The 22,288-nt window shown below is 36.2% G+C and overlaps 1 protein-coding gene across 2 annotated transcripts in view; it reads left to right on the top strand.

Annotated features, from left to right (window-relative positions):
• Positions 1 to 4,568: 4,568 nt before the first annotated feature.
• LOC103695677 (Acyl-CoA N-acyltransferases (NAT) superfamily protein) overlaps positions 4,569 to 22,288 on the top strand; it is a 47,044-nt gene continuing 29,324 nt past the window's right edge. For both annotated transcript variants that reach the window (XM_039122836.3, XM_088711781.2), the window contains exons 1-2: positions 4,569 to 4,736; positions 4,867 to 4,957. In XM_039122836.3, the coding sequence (XP_038978764.2) occupies positions 4,659 to 4,736; positions 4,867 to 4,957 (169 nt within the window). In that variant the 5' untranslated portion in view covers positions 4,569 to 4,658. The remainder of the gene's footprint in view (positions 4,737 to 4,866; positions 4,958 to 22,288) is intronic.

The following is a 22,288-nucleotide window of genomic DNA, read 5'->3' as shown; positions in this document are numbered from 1 at the left end:
TTGGATTCAAGTTTGGGCTCAATCAGGGTTTTGACCTGATTGGATTAGGTCAGAACCAAAAAGGACTTAAGCTGATCAAATTAATTTTAAATTAATTTGTTCTTAATTAGGAATTGACCTAATTGGATTAGTTCCAATACAAAGTAATTAATTCAATTTGATTGAGTTTGGATGAGCCAAAAATTGAATTGGATTCAATTTGAGCTCAATCAGGGTCTGACCTGATTAGATTGGGTTCAACCAAATTGCTTTATTTTAATCCGGGTTTGACCAAATTTGATTAGGTGCAACCCAAGAGAATTAGGCTCAGATGATGTGGCAATTAGTGGTGACATGGAATTGGATTTCATGAATTTTAAATAAACCAAAATTATTGCATGGCGCATGGACCCATTGCTTGACACATGGCGACATTGTTTGTTTTTTGAATTTGAATTCAAACATTAAGCAATATATTAAATGATTTCATACATCAAATAACTTCCCTAGCTTGCGTGTGAACCTCTGAATTATTTAAATTCAAATATCAAATGAAATATATGCGACAAGAGGTAGGAAAATTCTGCTGCATGGATTTCAATTTCCTCCCCTCTTGCACATGTGTTTAAAATTTGAATTTAAATCAGATTTGGTTGAGATCTGATTTGGGTTGTTCCTATTTCTTTGCATGTGCCAACTAAAGGAGATTTTCTGAAAATAAATTTTAAATTTTGAATGAAAATTCGGAGGCCATTAAAAGGGATCAAACATGGGCACCGAAAACACATCCATTGCAGCCTTCTTCCTCACCCACATCCTCCTCCTCTTCTTCTCCATTTTAGATAGGGTTTTCAGGGTGAATATCTAGAAGATTCAAGATTAGATATGAGTCCTCTCTCTATCTGCTTCAAGACGATTGATCAAGAGTTGATTGAATCCCGGCGGGCAGATTTCAACTTTCAAGTGTTCTGCAGCTGCTAGCACTGTTGCGGAAGAAGATCCTTCAGGACTTCGCGTGTACTTCTCGTTGAGGCCATTCGTGTACGTGGCTGCGAAGTCAAGAATCAGATTCACAACTTTCATCCATCATAAAAGGTATTAATCTAGCATTAATCATTTATTATGGTGTCAAGGTCTAGGTCCGATTCTCCGAGGTTTTACCCTCTTTTGGGGCTCCTCACGGAGATATCTCTAGAATCCATTTGATGGATATTCGGAGATTAATTGGAATAGAGTTTTTATGTTTCAGATCTGATAGTTAATTATGCATAAAAGCTTTAGCATAATTGTTTAAACGATTCCGGCATAATCCTATGTGTTCTTAATGTGCTGATTTCTAGATTTGATCTTGTAAGCATGCATGAATTAAATTGTTTGATTCATTTTTCTGCTGTATTTTTGAAACTTTAAAAGAACTACGTGTGGCTTGATTTTCCTTGTGAAGGGGTACGTAGGCAACCCGATCAGGTTCAGCCATGGTTTTCAAAAAAAAAAAAATCAGCATGCTAAACACCGAAGAACCTAGGAATAACTTTCATCTGCATCCTCTTGTTAAATTTAACAAACATAGATTTAACATGAGTAGTAGATAAACTTACAATTATCTGTTTTTGCCTATTAGGTTCATCAGAAAAATTAGAATCTATTTTAGGATAGATAGTAGAGGATTTAACACATATGTCATTAAGGAATTTTTGTGTGTACCAAGATTGATATCCTAATCCAGCCTTTTCAAATTCAGCTCTTTGATTATTTATCATTAAGTTCAGCTTTTCAGAGCTGATAGTAAATTTTTCAACTATAGGCTTAAATTTGTTAACTTCTTTAGTTAACCTTTCATTGTCTTCTGAAAGCAATTTATTATTTTTCTGAATTATATCATAGCTTTCAGCAAGAGATAGATTTTTCTGATTTAGCTTTTTATTCTTTAACTAAGCTTCTTATATTCTAAGTATAGATCAGAAAAAGCATCATGAAGTTCATCAAATGTAAAATCAGATTGAGCTTCAGTATGTACTTGATTTTTGAATGAGAAATTACTTTGTATTCGAGTACATACCTCATCTTCATGTGCCACAAAGCATAGATTTTCAATTTCGGTTTGCTGCTCTTCTTCTTCGGAGCTAGTTTCAAATTCACTAGAAATGTTAGTGCATTCATATTTAAATTCAAGCGTACTCCATATTTCCTTAGCAGTTATGCAAAAAGATATGTTATTAAGTTCACTATCATCCAATGCACAATATAGAATATTCATGGCTTTTGCATTTTGCTGAGCCATTTTCTTATCATGATTAGTATTTGTGTATAGCCCATTGACTATGATACTCCATAAATCGTAGTCATGTGCTTGAATGAAAATGCGCATGCGTGCTTTCCAATGTGTGTAGTTTATACCATTAAATAGTGGAGGTCTATCAATTAATTGTCCCTCTCCTAGAAAACTATCTATTTGAGTTGTCATGATTTTTGGCTCTTTAACGGTTAGGTCAAAGTCACAAGATAAGAAATTATAGAGCACCTGCTCTGATACCACTTGTTTTCCAAGGTGACAACCCAAGAGGGGGGGTGAATTGGGTTTTTCTAAATTTTTGGTGCTTTAAAAGTTTTCTTGTTAAGAGCGGTGGAAGCTTTCTTAAGTTACTTGTGTGAACTTATCCTAGAACAAAAATCAAATATAAAGCAAGAATAAATACAAGAACAAGCACAACACAAACAAGACAATGTAGAGTGGTTCGGTACACCCAAACACCTACGTCCACTCCCCAAGCCTTTCCTTGGGAATTCACTATAATCCCTCGGATTATAGTTGGATTGTTTTTCGGGCTCACAATCCAAAACCTTTACTTAGTTTTTCGGGATCACCAATAACCTATGTTGGTTTTACGGGCTCACCAACGAACCTTCACAATTGGTTTTACGGGTTCACCAACAACCTACGTTGGTTTTACGGGCTTACCAACAACCTACGTTGGTTTTACGGGCTTACCAACAACCTATACCATTGGTTTTACGGGCTCACCAACAATCTACACCGTTGGTTTTACGGGCGCACCAACAAACCTATACCGTTGGTTTTACGGGCTCACCAACAACCTACACCGTTGGTTTTACGGGCTCACCAACAAACCTTACAACAAGAATAAAGAATAAGGAACTAAAGCTCCTAAATGAGCAAATAAAACAATTATGAGCTACAAAGAAGAGTTTAGAATATAGTTATCCCTCTAATAAGGCTCTTCTCTTCTTTATCAAGATTGCTTCACTCTTCAAGGATTGGTGGAGCTCTTAATGTCTCTTGGAATCTGCTTAACCACTTTCTTTTGGCTCTTTGAATGAAGCTTGCCTTGCTAGGGTTTTCTCTTGAATGCACTTGATGTGTTTTCAAAAGCTTTCTTCCTCTGATGAATACTCCCTCTTAAATACTTCTCCAACCTCCAAATAGTCCTTCCTGACCGTTGGATTGAAGAAACTAGCCGTTTATAGCCGTTGGGAGTCCAAAAAGCACTTCTGCACAACTAGCCGTTATACTTCTGCCTGTGCTTGGGTCGACCCAAATTTTTCTGGGGTCGACTCAAACCACTGTTCATCAAACTTGGGTCGGCTCAAGCTTTTCTGGGGTTGGCCCTTTTAGAAAATTCAGAGACTTGCTTTCTTGACATTTCAATCTGGGGTCGACTCAACTTTTTCTGGGGTCGGCTTAAGAAAACTTGGGGTCGGCCCTCTCAGTAAATTCCAAAAGGCTGTATTTTTAGATGGCTGAAGCTGGGGTTGGCCCGAGCTTTTTCTGGGGTCGACCCGAGCTGGGGTCGACCCGAGCTTTTCTGGGGTCGACCCAAGATCTGTGTCATTTGTGCCATTTGTGCTTGAATGTGCCAAAGTGTGCCAAATTGTGCCAGGGTCGACTCCATCTCTTATGGGGTCGACTCTAACTCTGTTTTTCTGCATCTTTAGGTTAGATTTGCACATTAAACATATAAAAGAAGTAACAACATTGCAAATCATTTCTTTCTCCTTAGGATGCTTGGCACATTAAAGTTTAAGCTCATTAAGCATGTAAATGACAGAGTTAAGCTTCAATTAAAAGAACTTGACTCTAAGGTATATTAAACTCTAAATTAGTTCTTTCCTCAAGTTCTTCCAATATAATTTGTTTTAGATGTATTCTTGAAGGTTCTTTTAAATGTATCAAGCAAAGCGTATCAAGGATGTATCAAATCTTTCTTCCTTACTCACTTATGTACTGGATTAATTGAGTTAATAACATTAGCACTTCCATATGGCCTCAACGGCTTTGTAAGCATCAAAATAACACTAGGATCCTCAGGGGATCATGGTCTTCTGTTATGATTTAATTTTTTTTTCAAATTTTAAATCAAAGCTAGCTTGGTCTGCAGACTATGGTCTAGGTCAAGCCCAGTTACCATTGTTAAGCGGAAGGAGGGTTGGGGAGGAACGGTTTGGAGATTGGAGAGTTTAGAAGCTATGTTGGGAGCCTGACTTGGGCCGGCCCACATTACACAGAGTAAATGGCCTGGCCCGGCTCGTCCAACCTTGTCTGCTTGCGACCGTACCCTAGCCAGAGGAGGTACTAGCTCAAGAAGGCTTAGAACGATCAGGGTGCAGGAAGATTGCTAGAATAGGTGTGGTGCGCGAGGCAGCGTTTCTCCTCCGTTCCCATGACGACCATCCGCAGGTTCTGCTGCAACGACCTCCTCCGTTTCGCCTCTGTCAATTTCGACCACCTTACTGAAACCGTAAGCCTTCCTCTCTCCCTTCCTCCCTCTCTCTTTTCCGCTCTTGCTAGTTCTTCTCTTCTGCTCCTCTCTCTCTCCCTTTCTCTACTTCTTATACTTATCCATCTCCCTCTTTGTCGCGTCCGATCAGTTCAACATGTCGTTCTACATGACTTATCTGGCTCGATGGCCCGATTATTTTCATGTTGCCGAGGGCCCCGGCAACCGTATTATGGGATACAGTAAGCCCCTTTCTATTTCTCCCTCGGAATAGCCGTTCTTTCAGTTCTTTTTTCCATTATTTTGATGTGCATAAACTCAAGAAATTTTAGTTATTCAATGGTACTCCCATGTTTATATAAAATTAAAAAAAATGAAAAATTGAGAGAAAGAAGAGAAAATCAATCACATTTAGGAGATTGGGACCTTCTAAACCTGACTTCGGAACAAATGCTTTTCTCTCTTCATCGTTTTGACAGTAAATTTCGAATTATTTGAAGTCTCTTGACCCAATGTAAGCATGGAAACTGGAGATATGAAATCCTCCATTATTGCAGCCAACCATATTGATCGGATATGGAATCCTGCCTATGCATTATATCTGATTAAAGGAAAATATATACACCGGACGTTTGATCTTAGAAATCTTTGTTGTCCTGGTGAAAACAAGAACAAGTCACAAAATGAGACTTATGTATAATGTATTTGATACCAAACATTTATGTAATTGGAGATTTAAGGTAGTCTCTACATATTATATGCTGGGTCTTAGTAGGGAGATGGTGATGGTGAAAATATGCAGGGAGAAATGTGCCTTAGAATTATGTGTTGAGAATATTATACTGGTTCAAATCATTTCGGATCAAGGTTCCCTGTTTCGGCATCGGACCCCGTATAGGTATCATCTATTATAGTGTCGGTACTTGGTATTGTACAAGACAATAAGGTGTACTGAGTGTCGGTTTGGTACGAGATTGCGTATTGGTTCGGTACCTGTATGATAGAGTACGTCAGGTATGATATAGTACCGACTGGTATGGCAAAACCTTATTCCGGATAGTGAAAAATTTTAGATTCTTGAAAAAATATGGGTAGTCAGGTGCATGGGGGATGTTCCCTGGTTAGACGAATTGGATTAGCTAGTAGGGATCTCTTTTAGGATGACCAAGGTGAGCTAGGTTTTGCTCTTCTTATCTTAGAAATGGGCATTGGATTGCCACCTGACGGGGATAGTGCTATAAGCAATAGCACTTAAGCCACAGCGGACAGAAACTATATCATTACGAGAGATGGAGGAAATTACTTTATAGTAATAGATATAGAAGCAAAGATAGCAGGTTGTGCTGTCTGTTATTCTCTGAAGCCACTCATTGCTATCCAACATCCTAAAGAGTACTGAAATATCCAAATGTATTTCTTTCTTGGTAGAAGAGTATAATATATCATGTGAGATGGGGTTGTCCTTTTTCTGATTTTCCGTTATCACCTAAACCAACTAGGTCCTGTAGGTTTAAATCTAAATTGTGTCACTTATTAAGACTATTAGATGGAAGAATCATGGTTCGCCGAACCAGTATCGAGATCTGTACCGGTCGGCATGGTACTGGTTCGGTACCGTACCAACACACGGTATGCTTGGGTGTGCCGGTTCCATATTAGCACGCCTAATTTTTTTTGGAGTTTTTCAAGTTGATTTAATTGGTAATCAATTTTTTTTTTTAATTTTTTTAATAATTTTAAACCTAATTTGATATTTTTTTGATATTTTTTGATGTTTCTATGATTCCAGTTTAATCTAAATTATGCATCTTATTGTTTTAAAATGATACAAAATATAAAATGATTAGTGAGATGTTACATGCTACAAGAAGCAATATAAAATATCCTCAAATCTAGTGAGGTAAAAAAATATAAAATACTATAATCAATTACATATATTTAAAATACAACATATATATCGATATCTAAAATCTCATCGAGTGGCGATGCCTCTCGTAGATATCTATATCATTAGCATAGTCAGAAGGCACATCAGTGCACCTTTCTAACCAAATGACGCTGTAATCTTGTATTTTCATTCCATAAGAAATGCACTCTGGGTTATAAGCACTCTTGGATCTTCTGCTGAAGTTCTGGCTCTAAGAGGTATCCTTTGGCTGATAAATTAGCCGATAAAACGGCTGTGATGGGGCCCATCTGAATAAACCAGCAGCAAAATTCGATTCGTAAGATGCTACGGACTGCATAGGATAGTAGCTACCGAAAGATGCCTTAGACGCACTATATAGGATCCAGTATATGATTCAGAATTTGATACGTCTATGAATTATACTCTATGTGCGAGGTCATTTGCAGTTGCATCGTATTCTCCTGAATGACTTCGAGGAGTCTGTCTCTTATATGCAATTGGATTCTTACAGACTCCATCAGATCGTGCACCGTGGTTCCTATCCTGTGTAGCTTGGGTAAAGTGGGACTCACCGGTGAATCATAGACTGCCCTACGACTGTGTCTCATAAATAGTGGTCTCATGTTCTCCACTCCTTTTCTAGCCAGCAGATCCATGACGACCAAAATTGTTGTTTTTGGTTTTTGAACCTGAGTGAACTGCTTTTGAGGATGATAGTGTTATTTTGATGATTAACAAGCAATTATCTAGAGCATGCTATAAGTTAAATTGATACTTCATTTATAAGTTCATTACTCTCAGTATATTTGTTTAAATTGATATAGATATATTTCATTGTTTATATGAATGAATCTAACCTTGAGATGCAGCAAAGTGTGGATTGAGTCGACCCAAAGGATGATTAGGTCGACCCCGGCACATCAAGAAATCATTTGGCACACTTCTGCAAAAATGGCACAGATGAACAGTGAGTTGGGTCGACCCAAGGAAAGCATGAGTCGACCCAAACATCAAGATCCTCAAACAACTCAGAAAATGGTTCTCTGGATTTACTGAGAGGGTCGACCCAAGAAGAAGTTGAGTCGACCCAAGTAAACCTTGAGTCGACCCAAAGAAAGGTTGAGTCGACCCAAGTGAAGAAAGGCTGAAATTCAAGATTCTGAATTTTCTGAAAGTTGGGTCGACCCAAGAAAAGTTTGAGCTGACCCAAGGTTGAGTCGACCCAAGAAAAGTTTGAGCTGACCCAAGGTTGAGTCGACCCAAAGAAAGGTTGGGTCGACCCAAGGAAAGGAAGGCTGAATTTCAAGTTTCTGTGTTTTCTGAGAGGGTCGACCCAAGAAATGTTTGAGTCGACCCAAGTGAAGGTTGGGTCGACCCAAGGACAGGTTGAGCCGACCCAAACACGGGCTGAACATAACGGCTAGTTGTGCAGAAATGCTTTTTGGACTCCCAACGGCTATAAACGGCTAGTTTCTTCAATCCAACGGTCAGAAAGGACTATTTGGAGGTTGGAGAAGTATTTAAGAGGGAGTATTCATCAGAGGAAGCAAGCTTTTGGAAAAATACATTAAGTGCATTCAAGAGAAAACCCTAGCAAGGCAAGCTTCATCCAAGGGCTTCATTCAAGAATCAAAGAAAGGGATTGAGCAGATTCAAAGAGTCATCAAGAGCTCCATCCTCCCTTGAAGAGTGAAGCATCCTTGATAAAGAAGAGCAAAGCGACTTCAAAGCGATAAATACCTTCTAACTCTTCTTTGTAGTTTATATTGTTTCATATGCTCATTTAGGAGTTTGAATCTTTTCTTTTCATTTGTTAAACACTTTGTAAAGGTTCGTTGGTAAGCCCGCAAAACCAACAAAGGTTTTTGGTGAACCCGGAAAACCAAAGTACAAAGGTTCGTTGGTGAGCCCGCAAAACCAACAAAGGTTTTTGGTGAACCCGGAAAACCAAAGTGTAAAGGTTCGTTGGTGAGCCCGCAAAACCAACAAAGATTTTTGGTGAACCCGGAAAACCAAAGTGTATAGGTTCGTTGGTGAGCCCGTAAAACCAACAAAGGTTTTTGGATTGTGAGCCCGGAAAACAATCCAACTGTAATCCGAGAGATTATAGTGAATTCCCAAGGGGACGCTTGGGGAGTGGACGTAGGTGCTAAGGAGAGCACCGAACCACTATATATTGTTGTGTTTGTGTTGTGCTTGTGTTTCCGTTTATTCTTGCATCATCTTCTATCTTTGCACTAGTTTAAATCATTCTAATAGCTTAAGAAAGCATCCACCGCACTTATATTGAGAAAACGTTTAAAGCACCGAAAATTAGAAGAAACCAATTCACCCCCTCCTCTTGGCTTGTCACCTTGGGCAACAAGTGGTATCAGAGCGAGGTGCTCTAATAGTACTCATTGATCTCACAATCAAGAGTTAAAGATCATGACAACCCAAGTGGAATGTTCTATGAGTGAGGGACAACTAATTGATAGACCTCCACTATTTGATGGTATAAACTACACATATTGGAAAGCACGCATGCGCATCTTCATTCAAGCACATGACTATGATTTATGGAGTATCATAGTCAATGGACCACACACAAGCACTAATCATGATAAGAAAATGGCTCAGCAAAATGCAAAAGCCATGAATGTGCTAGTTTGTGCATTAAATGATAGTGAATTTAATTACATATCTTCTTGCATAACTGCTAAAGACATTTGGAATATGCTAGAGATTAAATATGAAAGCACTAACATTTTTAGCAAATCAAAAATTAGCTTTGAAGAAGATGAGAGGCAAGCAGATATTGAAAATCTATGCCTTGTGGGATACAAGAACGAGGTATGTGTTGAAACACAAAGTGTCTCCTCTTCTGAATATGAAGTATATGATAAAACTGAAGATGATTTTACATTCGATGAACTTCATGATGCTTTTTCTGATTTGTATATAGAACATAAGAAACTTATTTGTAGGAACAAGAACTTGAAGAATGAAAATCAAATTCTAATAGATGAAAAACTAAAACTAAATAATAAAATTGAAATCTTAATTAAAGAAAATAAAGAACTAAATCAGAGAAATCAACTTCTCACTGAAAGCCATGATAAACTTAAGAAAAACAATGGATTGCTTTCAGAAGATAATGAAAAATTAACTAAAGAAGTTGATAATTTGAAACCTACTGTTGAAAGATTCACTCCCAGCTCTGAAAAACTGAATTTAATGATAGAAAACTCAAGAGCTGTATATGACAAAGCTGGATTGGGATATCAACCTTGGTACACTCAAAAATCTTTCGAGAATATATTTCTTAAATCCTCCACTATTCATCCTAAAACGATTTTTCACAAATCTGGTGAAACTAATAAACAAAAACAGAAAACTGAAAATTCATTATCTATTTTTGCTAAATCTATGTTGTTTAAATTTAGCAAGAGTATGCAGAAGTATATTACTTGTACTCCTAAAACCTGCAAACTAATAGACAAAATGGTAATTAAGAGAATATGGGTTCCAAAAGGAACAATTATAGCTAACCTGCAAGGACCCAAAAGAGCTTGGGTTTCTAAGTTGAAAACATGATCATTGTTAGCAAATGTGTCTAGCTACCCAAGATTCCAATGAAAGATGTTATCTGGACAATGGGTTCTCTAGACACGTGTTAAAGAATAGAACTTAAAATATAATTAAGAAGAGTGACCAAAATGGAAGAAATAATGAAATTAGTAATCCTTGCATCCTCTCATATTGAAATTGTAGCTAGTATTAATCATTTCTGTGATATAGGCGATACTCTTGGTATGAAATGAAAATATATCCAAATCACTCCATCTTCCTATATTATGCTTCAGTTATTGATGGATAATTTGCTTAATCAGTACTCTTAGAATAACTCTTTGAATTATCTATATGCTTGATTGAGAGTTGTTATCCATGGCATTATCCTTTATTGATCATAAACATAAGAATGTCTACTTGGTATTTTTTTTTAAATATATGTATTAAGAATACCAAGATTAAAGAGTCTAGTTTTGGCATATAAAATCAACTCATACTAGTATGGACTTAATCTCAAAAGACCTTGTCATTGGTTCACTTAGATTAATTTTTGCAAGGTCAAAGTTTGCTATGTATGTCATCTAGAAAAACAAACTAGAATCATTTCTAAATCTGAAAATATTGTTTTCACCTTTTAGCCTTTGAAAACTCTTCATAAGAACTTATTTGGATCTCTAGGATTGTGAACCCAGGAGATAAGCTTTCTGATTTTGTAATTGTGGAAAATTTCTCAAAGCTAATATTGGTTTTGTTCTTGGCACTTAAATTAAAATATTTTCTGCATTGGCACAAACTCACAAAAAGGGTTCAAATGAAAAAGGTTTGCAAACTATGAAAATAAAATTGTATCATGGCATAGTTTTGAAAACCAATTTCTTATTGAGTTGTGCACAGAAAATAATATTGAATACAATTGTTTCTACACCAAGAACACCATAAATAAAATAGAGTTGATAGAATCCTTGAAGAAATGAAAAAGACAATGTTGTATGATAGTCATCTACTTAAATGATTTCTGTTAAAAGCTATCATCATTGCTTGTCATACATATGGTTTCTATTAGAAAACTCCTTTTGATCGTCTGAAAAATAGAAAATGATATATTGTATATCTTTTATATTTTTCAGTCATACATGTCATGCTTGATATATTCTTATGAAAATAATGTCAAATCTGGTAAAACAAATATTCCTTTGGATATTACTCTTCAAGCAATGCATATAGAATATTCAATGAAAAGATACTAGTTGTAGAGATATCAATTCATACTATTCTTATTAAAACTAGATCCTTTATTGAGAATATAGTTTATCATTTTGATTCTATGTAACAATCAGAATTTTGATAGACACAACTATTTAAGATAATTTGATTAAAACTTAACTGGTATATCTTATTAATAATTATCTTAAGCAAATAGAATCTAAGCTAAATTGCTTCTGACAATAAGAAATTGATTTGATCTTGATGAATCTTTCTATTGCCTCACATGCTTGTCCTTGAACCATTTTACTTAATGAAGTTATCTCTTTAGTTCAAGTGACTTGTGCTTGCTTATATTTAGGCAATCTCTTGAGTAAAGTGACTCAAATTCAACTATTGTCATGTCTCATGTTGAGTCATCTAGTTAAGAAATATGTTGTATGAATGTTTTTGTATCCTAGAGAACCTAATGAATTGCCTTCAAGAAAAGAAAAAGATTTTGCTAATGATACAGGATTTGTGAGCAAGAAATTTCAACTTGAAGGACACCTCGATGAAAGATACAATAAACATTCCCTTGGAAACAAAAAAAAAGAAGATTTTCTTCAGCCAAGGGAATAAAGAATCTAAAAGGTATTTGGCTTGAAGAATGCTAAATGCACTGGTAATCTAAACTCTTCTCTTGTGAGTTAGTTGAGCAAAATCAATAGTCTGAAATTATATGGTAGCATGATTAAACATTTAATTGCTAATCTTCTTGATATCATGCTTCATTCTCATGCTAATGATAATTGTTTCATGGTATGATTAAATTGAAGTTCACTTTTGCCTGTATAATGCATAACCATGAAATACACAAGTTTATGCCTCAAGTTTCTAATTCAAAATAACTTGTGATAAGCTATGAATCATTGGGCATAATGAAAATGCTGTTTGCATGATATATATTTATATGCAGCATATTAGATTAATTCTTTATTCTGCTCTTTTATGTAACTACTTGAAAATAACAAAAAGAGAGAGAGATAAAGAAAAAGAAAATGAACATTGCTCAGAAGAAGTAAAAGCTAAGTAAATACTCCAATCTTAAGTAAAAGCAGCGCAAGCATAATATATTCAGCATATTTGTGAGACTTGTGTGAACATTCTTTTGGAAGGGATAAAATCCGTAATTAATTATATTTAAATAGGGAGAGTTTGGAGTGAATATCTTGTTGCTAAAGAGAACAGTTTAACATTTATACATTGCTCATTATAGGGATGGTGCCAATGGGGAGGCTAGTGGTAGTACCCGGCACTATTTGACCCAACTATTCGGTGTAGGGCATATTAGGGACGGCACAAGAGGGAGGCTAGTGGTAGTACCTCGTGCCCCTTCCAACTCCACCGGATAGGGAGCAAATAGAATATAGAGCATAGAAAAGTAAAACCGAAGAATAAATGAAGATAATCAAAATGTTCATTGAATAGTTAAAGAAAGAAATTAAAAATTTGGGGAATGAATGATAAAATAAATGAAAATATATAAGAAGGTTGTGAAAAATCAAATGAAGTTTCAATCACTTGAAAACACACCTTAAGGATAAAATCAGTGCTAAATTGTATTTAAATAAAGGAAATTTTATTTGAAAAGAATTGATTTTGATCCATGACATGCTTGTTATGTTTTGCATACTTTGAATTATATGTTTTCAATATTCAGTTTGAAACGCTCCATGCTTGAATAATTTGATTGAAACATATTTCTACCAATAGCAAATTTATTTTTTTTATGACGCTCATAATTTGGAATAGGCTTTAACTTTGTATACAAGTTTTTGCTTCACTTTTGACTTCGAAATAACTTGTGTTCCAAAGCCTAATGAAAATTATTTTCACTTGCATTCCATGCCCATCAATGATATCTTGAATTTCTCTTACACTCGTCTAATCGTATTTTTGAAAGAAATTTCAGATTTGTCGTTCATGATCACCTTTGAAATCTGAAAGTTGAATATATTTGCAAAAGGAGAAGAGAAGGATACTTCTATTTTAATGAATATCATCTGAAAAATAAAAAAAAAATAATCCGAATTTCTAAATTAGGCAGAATATATTAATTCTAATTTGTCTAACACTAGTACATAATATCCTCCAATTTGTACCAAAATTCAATATGAATTACAAAGATTCTGGATGTGCTCTAATGTTCTTGAAATATATGTTTTCAATCTTAATAATTTAAGATGAGCTACAATGTAGAAGATGCATATCTCAAATTATAATCCTGAAAGGCTCCTTGAAAATTTTTATGAAATTCAGAATCTGATTTTGTATAAAAGCTTAAACTTAATTTAAAAATGCTTCTATCATTGCATTTTTGTAACTTTCATTATATGCTTCAAAGATTGCATCATGCTGGAGAATAATTTACTATGTTTCTTAGATAAAAACTATAGCTTAAGAAAAATAGAATTAATTTTGATACCTTGGTTGTTTGCTCCGATACGCATCTGAAACATATCATTTTTTATCTTATAAGTGTACTGAAATTGGTCTAAATGATGTGTTTTTCAATGATCTTGATTGCAAACAAATGGTTCTAAACATATGATGTTATTTTGATATTAAAAAGATTTATGGTGCTTCATATATACATAGCTGAAAAACTTTGATTAAGAAATTGAGTTCTACAAATATATATACTTCAATGATCATCTATATGTTTTTCCTCTCCTACATTATTAAAGACTTCCATCAAAAATATATGTATATATATATTATTAAAAGAGTGAATGATCTTAAGTCTAGAAATATTTCAGCTCACTCAAATGATTCTTAAAAGAAAGAAAATGTAAATGCTTTTGAAAGAATTTGAGCTTCAAATGAATCATTTTCTGATTAATATTTCAGTACATTTTCTCAAAGATTAAGAGAAAGCATAACTTGTTCTTAAAAGATTAAAAAGAGTGATTGCTATAAATTTTGAATAATTCTAGATCACTCTACATTCTTGATATCATAAAGGTTCAGTTTTATTCACGTTTATCATTAAAATCTGAAATTCAACTAAAGATAAGAGAAAGAAGACTAAATGTAAAGTGGTATTAAACTTTGTGCTTCATTGAATATCTTTTGAAAGTTAGATTTTTATCTGTACTTAATTGGTAAATCACTTGTTTTGAAAACTAAGTGAAAAGGATTCCATTTGTCTTAGTATTGGAAATTTACTTTGGAATCTACTAATGAGCTCTTATTGGCTTGCACTTTAGTGTTTCAATCATAAGCCAATTCATTTTAATTGATTTTGATGCTATGATCTTTAAAGGAGTAAAAGGAAGTCTTTAAGAGAGGTTTAAAAGAACTTTCAAAGCCCTGAATTTTATATATCCTACATTGCATAAATTCATGTCTTGGTATCTATGCTCCAATACTTTTATATCATGAAAGAACTTTGAAGTCATTAAGAATTAAGGATTCAACATAATCTTATATTTTTTGAGTATATAAGTTGTGATCTTTATCTGCTCTTATACTATACTCTAAAAATTAATTAGATTGCTCTCATGTTGCTATATACTTAATATATTAAAAAAAAAAAAAGATATTGGATTTTCATTCGTGCTTTCTTTGAATATTATTCTTGATACTCCTTGAAATAACTTGAAAAAGATTCCATCTACACTTGATTTCAAAACTATCTTTGGAATCTACATTTAGAGATCACTTCTGGCTTACATTCTAAATATCTCATTCCTAAAGCCAAACACATAGAAATAAGATATCATTTTATTAGGGATCATGTGCAAAATGGAAACATATGAGCATATATGCACTGAAAAACAATTAGTCGACATATTCACAAAACCCTTGAGTGAAGATAGATTCTGCACGCTAAGGAGGAAATTAGGCATATGTGATCCGTTTTATTGAAGAGATATAAAAGGAAGCAAGCAGTCTCATGATACATTCCTCCCATTTCTAAAAACCTATGAAACATGAGTCAAACTTGTAATCTATAGATTCCTTACTCATGTATCATTGTCCCAGAAAGAATTTATAAGGATTGGAAGCAAGAAAATTTTTAGAAGCAAAAAGGAAGAGAAAAGAAAAATTCTGCACTTGGGTCGACCCAACGTTGAGTCGACCCAAGAAATTTCTTGAGTCGACCCAACGTCGGGACCCCACTGTTAAAAGGGGGACCCGAGAGCTCTATTAGGGCACTGTTTGCCCTTGTCCTCTTCTGAAAACCCTATTCCCCACTCTCAAATCTTCTCCAATCATCTCCAAACAGTAGATTACTTCAAAATCTTGGAGAAATAGGACCCAAGAGAGCCGTAGCCAAGCGATCCGGAAGAGTCTCATGATCTTGTTTAGAGCCTAGGATATGTATCTTGCTTTTTCTCATATGTATCTTGCTTTTCCCTTATATCTTTAAATCTTGATTGAGGAACATTGTACTTATCTTTATTTTGGGCATTAATGTATGAAAATGTTCCTATTGTGATCAATGAAGTCTGAAGTTTGTTCTTAATTGCATCTTTTTCCATATATATGTTTTTGATGATAACAAAAAGGGGGAGAAGAGAAGGAAAGAGTATATAAAGGAGAAGAGAAGAAAAGAGTATATAAAGGGGGAGAAGAAAAGAAAGAGTATTTCATTTGAGAAGTTAAGAAAGAGTATTAATTTTGAGAGAAGTAAAGATAGTGTTTAAAGAAAGAGTATTTTATTTGAGAAGTAAAGATATGTATAACAAAAAGGGAGAGAAGTAAAGATAGTGTTTAGAGCATGTAAAGAAAAGAGAAATAAATGGGCAAACAAATTGGAAATCATATAAGAAAGCTTATACATTTAAGGGGGAGCAATTTGTAACAATGAAAATCATCAAATCAAAAATTTCTATCACAATTCAGAATTTGGCAAATAAAAATTCAGAATTTGGCACGCACCTCTCGCACCCCGATACATAAGCTGAAACTCATATTTTATCTCAAATTTTTGAAGTTTCATTGCTAATGAATTATAAATGAAAGGGGGAGCAATTCAAAAAGTTAAATTGGCAATATTTGAATGATATAGGGGGAGATTTCACAAGTATATATGAAAGCTGAAATTCAGCAATTTAATCCCTTTTATAAACTGATTATAAAGACAAGTATCAATAGGTTTATACTCTTTATTTTGTAATCATCAAAAAGGGGGAGATTGAGGATGATAGTGTTATTTTGATGATTAACAAGCAATTATCTAGAGCATGCTATAAGTTAAATTGATACTTCATTTATAAGTTCATTACTCTCAGTATATTTGTTTAAATTGATATAGATATATTTCATTGTTTATATGAATGAATCTAACCTTGAGATGCAGCAAAGTGTGGATTGAGTCGACCCAAAGGATGATTAGGTCGACCCCGGCACATCAAGAAATCATTTGGCACACTTCTGCAAAAATGGCACAGATGAACAGTGAGTTGGGTCGACCCAAGGAAAGCATGAGTCGACCCAAACATCAAGATCCTCAAACAACTCAGAAAATGGTTCTCTGGATTTACTGAGAGGGTCGACCCAAGAAGAAGTTGAGTCGACCCAAGTAAACCTTGAGTCGACCCAAAGAAAGGTTGAGTCGACCCAAGTGAAGAAAGGCTGAAATTCAAGATTCTGAATTTTCTGAAAGTTGGGTCGACCCAAGAAAAGTTTGAGCTGACCCAAGGTTGAGTCGACCCAAAGAAAGGTTGGGTCGACCCAAGGAAAGGAAGGCTGAATTTCAAGTTTCTGTGTTTTCTGAGAGGGTCGACCCAAGAAATGTTTGAGTCGACCCAAGTGAAGGTTGGGTCGACCCAAGGACAGGTTGAGCCGACCCAAACACGGGCTGAACATAACGGCTAGTTGTGCAGAAATGCTTTTTGGACTCCCAACGGCTATAAACGGCTAGTTTCTTCAATCCAACGGTCAGAAAGGACTATTTGGAGGTTGGAGAAGTATTTAAGAGGGAGTATTCATCAGAGGAAGCAAGCTTTTGGGAAAATACATTAAGTGCATTCAAGAGAGAACCCTAGCAAGGCAAGCTTCATCCAAGGGCTTCATTCAAGAATCAAAGAAAGGGATTGAGCAGATTCAAAGAGTCATCAAGAGCTCCATCCTCCCTTGAAGAGTGAAGCATCCTTGACAAAGAAGAGCAAAGCGACTTCAAAGCGATAAATACCTTCTAACTCTTCTTTGTAGTTTATATTGTTTCATATGCTCATTTAGGAGTTTGAATCTTTTCTTTTCATTTGTTAAACACTTTGTAAAGGTTCGTTGGTAAGCCCGCAAAACCAACAAAGGTTTTTGGTGAACCCGGAAAACCAAAGTACAAAGGTTCGTTGGTGAGCCCGCAAAACCAACAAAGGTTTTTGGTGAACCCGGAAAACCAAAGTGTAAAGGTTCGTTGGTGAGCCCGCAAAACCAACAAAGGTTTTTGGTGAACCCGGAAAACCAAAGTGTATAGGTTCGTTGGTGAGCCCGTAAAACCAACAAAGGTTTTTGGATTGTGAGCCCGGAAAACAATTCAACTGTAATCCGAGAGATTATAGTGAATTCCCAAGGGGACGCTTGGGGAGTGGACGTAGGTGCTAAGGAGAGCACCGAACCACTATATATTGTTGTGTTTGTGTTGTGCTTGTGTTTCCGTTTATTCTTGCATCATCTTCTATTTTTGCACTAGTTTAAATCATTCTAATAGCTTAAGAAAGCATCCACCGCACTTATATTGAGAAAACGTTTAAAGCACCGAAAATTAGAAGAAACCAATTCACCCCCCCCTCTTGGCTTGTCACCTTGGGCAACAGCTTTCTTCTTCACACTTTTCATTAGAGTTGCAGGTGTCTTTTGTTTTTCTTTTTTGGCGTGTTGGACAGTTATCTGTAGTGTGCTTCCAAATAATGGAGTGCCAAACTAATCGATGAAATATGACTATATTAAAATGTCTTTTGCTTTTCCTCTTCTAATGCAACCGAATGAGTGTATTCAAAGCAAGGTTTGCCGTACCACTTGGTACCGTACCGTATCGGGCGATCTATTGGTACGGAATAGGTACACAATCTCGTACTGTACTGACACCTAGTACATCTTGTTGTCTTATACCGTACTGTGTACGATGCTATAATAGGGTGGTATCAGTAGGGGTCCGATATCGAGATGGCGAATCTTGATTCAAATTGCTTTGCTTTGTTTCTAAAAGTTAACTTTGGCACATGTAGAAAGGAGGCTTTCTCTAAGACTTCTAAAGCCCAAAATAGTAGAAGTAGTGTTTTCTATCACGAGCGCCGACCTAAATAGGAAAACCTTCAAAGAGTAGGCATCACCTTGATGACGAACTGGGAAGGAAGGAAAGTAGGGTTTCCTTACAAGACTGCAAGATTTATCAATTCTTTGGTTGATGACAGTAGACTAGAAATTGAATTTGGGTTCGGCTATTGTGGAAGGCTCTTGTTCCTATTAGGGAGAGCATGTTGAAGCAAACACTCATAATGTCCAAATCTTTGGGCATATTGTTCAAGCACCCTAGAATTGGACTCTCATTTTGGGATTGAAGATGAAGGAAAAATTTCACTTTATAAGCCATGCAGGTCAAATTTGCATTCTAGGACGTCAAACTCGACGTGGAAAGAGATCTCTATTATTGCTACTTTCTCAGTCGTAGTATGAGATGAGGTGCTCATAGCAGCTACCACTAATTGTTTAGCCAGATATATAGAGATGCCTAATCACCAATCGATCATTCGGTTGGGGTGGTGGACTCTGCAAGGTGATTAGTTTATCTGGGGCCGATGCCGCCTGAAGTGTAACAGATGTGTGTGAAGGTAGGCTCAAGCATTGATTTTGCTCATGAGCATAATGGTATAAGCTTGTATGATTGTGAGACCTACTAGAAGAATGGAGATGAAAGTCGGCCATAGTGATCTAGAAGTCCCATGTTGAAGGGCTTTTGAATCAATAGTGCGAGAGAGAAGGTAGCTGAAAGTGGGGAGTCAATTGTCCAACAAGGAGTTCTATCAATGGCAATGGGGATTTTGTCCTCACACAAGTCATGGGAACCAAAAAGAAGATGAACCTCAATAGAAACTAATCTTTTCCACTAAACTCTCTCTTTGCCTATAGTCTCCAATCATGAATCCGAAAAATTTCCATCAATACTTTTACCAATGAATATTCAAGAAGATTTCACAAAACCTTTATCTTTTAGTTTTTGACTTTTCAGGAATATATTGCCTGATGAACCAAGGATATGGATGCTGTAGATAATGGTTTGGTTTGACCAGTGTGAGCTAGATAGTGGTGGGGGGTCTCGAAAATGATAGCCCCAAGGAAGTCAACTAGGAAGTATGACCTTGGTGGATTGGACCAAGAGATGGAAGGGTCGATCAAAGGTTCATTTGGGCCTCAATTGCTTGGAATTGTTTTGCCAATTCTAGAGATGAAAGACATTTTTTCTTTATTCGTTGACCCTTTTTTCAAGAAGTCTACGAAAGTAAATCTTCATGTTCCTTTGCAAAGACCATATCTGAAGTTTTCACTTTCTCCTCAAAGCTTGGATGCCGATAGGCGAGAAAATCGCCCATTTGATCGAGTATGCTACCAATCGATCTTTGCCTGTCATTATTGTGTACTAAATCCTCTGATTCTTTTGAGCCCTATTATTGCAAACAAATTAGACATTCTGATTCCAATGTATTTGAGTTCTACTCTAATCTCATCTAGGTTTCAAGAAAAAGAAAACCTACTTGCTAATAATTAATGTAATAAAGGCTGGCTGCTCTCCTTTTCTTACTTCAAGATTCCCTATCTATTTTCATATCTATTTAGTCAAAAGGCTAGTTTAATCACTCTAAGGAAGCAGTACTATAATTTGAATTAGTATCCCAAAAAGGGCAATATCAAGTCTTTTGTGTGATATCAATTTTGTTATATGATAAGTGGTCTAGGGACGGGTGCTAGGACATAAAGCTGTTAAGGATTATTAGGGGACTTGTGAAGGTGATCTTAGAAATGATAATTTTTGTGAATGTGAAAGGAACTAGATCCTTCTTGGGACACATTGAAAAAAAGGTATGACTCTGTGTTAGACTCTATTGGTCATAGTTTCTTGCCATTGCGGCTTGTGCTCATTTGCATGCACGTGAATCACCCAATTAAGGAAAGATGCCTTTCAAGGCATTTAAGAATGATTTGAGCCATATGAAGGGAAACTCTGACATGCAATTTGTTTTGGTGGGAAAGGAGCTTGACAGGGTCTCCTCACTAACTAGCGGGGATGTGGGTTTGTGCACTTGTTGGATCAAGTTGTTAGCAAACAAGTATTCTGCTAATGAAGTGGCCACTAGTGCTTGGAAAGGGAGCTCCAAAAAGCAGCCAATGCAACGCGCTTCAAGCAGTGAGGAAAAACCTTGCTCCTGCCTATCATCATTATTCGTTAAGTGCCACTTCCTTATTACCATTTAGACAATCTCCGATCTACGAATACCCTGGGTCAGGATTTCTTGCTTGATCGTGTCCTAGAGAGATCTTTTTTCATTTTTCTGCAAGGTAAAGAATCTCGAAGTCTATTGACATCAAATAACTCGCTCACAATGAGTCTACTATAGCTAGTTCCAATCACCAATTTATGCATTACTTTCTCTGCTGCCATTGTAGTTATCCAGAACTACTTACATCCAATCCATCATTTACATTGATGATCCTTAGCCTCTAAGCCTTTAGACCTCTTGCTTCGCCATCTCAAGTAGAGTTCAGATAACATCATTGAAAACCAGTACACCATGCAATGTTTGTGGTAATGTGAGCCTCCTAGGCCTTTGATAGCATCATATGAGGGGCTGGTGCAAATGGTCCTCAGGTTCACCTTCTCATAGATCTTGGAGGCAATGGATTTTACCGCTTTAGTGGTCGACCAACCTAGTTCCATGGTACCTTGGACAACAATACGAGAGGAAGTTTCATAAGAGACATTTCTATCATGGAAATGGACAAGAAAGTGAGCAGCTTTCTATCCCAAAGCAGATTTTTGTAATAGATGTAAGATTGACTAATGAGATGCTTTGTGGAAAACTTGTTTCATATCGGTGTATTCGTGCTAATGAGACGTTGGCCATGAAATCCATCACTATACTGAGAAGATCATAGGCATTCACATGTCGTTCAAATGGAACTGTGTGCGATTCTCTCGTGGATCGCCTTCCACGAGGTATGACGTTTGGGGCTTGATTCACCATCCATACTGCTACTTTTGTATCATACCTGCTTGTCAAAAAAACTGCATTGCTGAAGATGATGTGGAATAGGCAAGCATTGAAATAGAAATTCGTATCTCAAAAAAAAAAGAAGAGAAAACCATTAAATGGGTACGGAAAAAATGCAAAAGCAAGGCCGCTAGTACGAGAATATCTCATATGTTGGAAGAAATCAAGAAGCAATAGGTCTCAATGACCACGTAAAACAACTTGTTAGGGGGGCTAACCGATCTTAGGCTAGAGTCTGCACAAATCTGTATACCCGATCTTGATTTGTCTCAAAAGTGATTTCAAATGTTTCTATTGAGTAGAAATCCTGTTTTAATCATATACATGCTACATGATTATTAAGTGAATAAAGTATACCGACTTGCGAGTATGCCCATTGACTGTTCACAAACACAATTCAAGGGAGTGAAGTTGTGAGATAAATAGAAGACTCGTAAAAGGAAGCTGCTAGGCATCCATCCCTGTTACCTTACACCAAAGGAGGGTGGCTGTTGTTGGGTGGGAGTTGCAACGAAAGGGAGCCCGAGACTTCTCTAGTTTTATGAGTGCCTCAATCAAAGTGCACTACAAGTAAGGGGAGGGGAGAGGACAAATGCATCATACACGCTCAGTCAAGATCGGCGGAACCATTCCGAATCGGATAGTTTCGG

This window comes from Phoenix dactylifera, chromosome 15 (assembly GCF_051530095.1).
Source record: "Phoenix dactylifera cultivar Ajwa chromosome 15, Ajwa_hap1_PhDact_Kaust_v1.1, whole genome shotgun sequence".
Lineage (NCBI taxonomy): Eukaryota > Viridiplantae > Streptophyta > Magnoliopsida > Arecales > Arecaceae > Phoenix > Phoenix dactylifera.
Note: the sequence above shows the minus strand (reverse complement) of the source record. Positions and strands in the feature narration are given on the sequence as shown.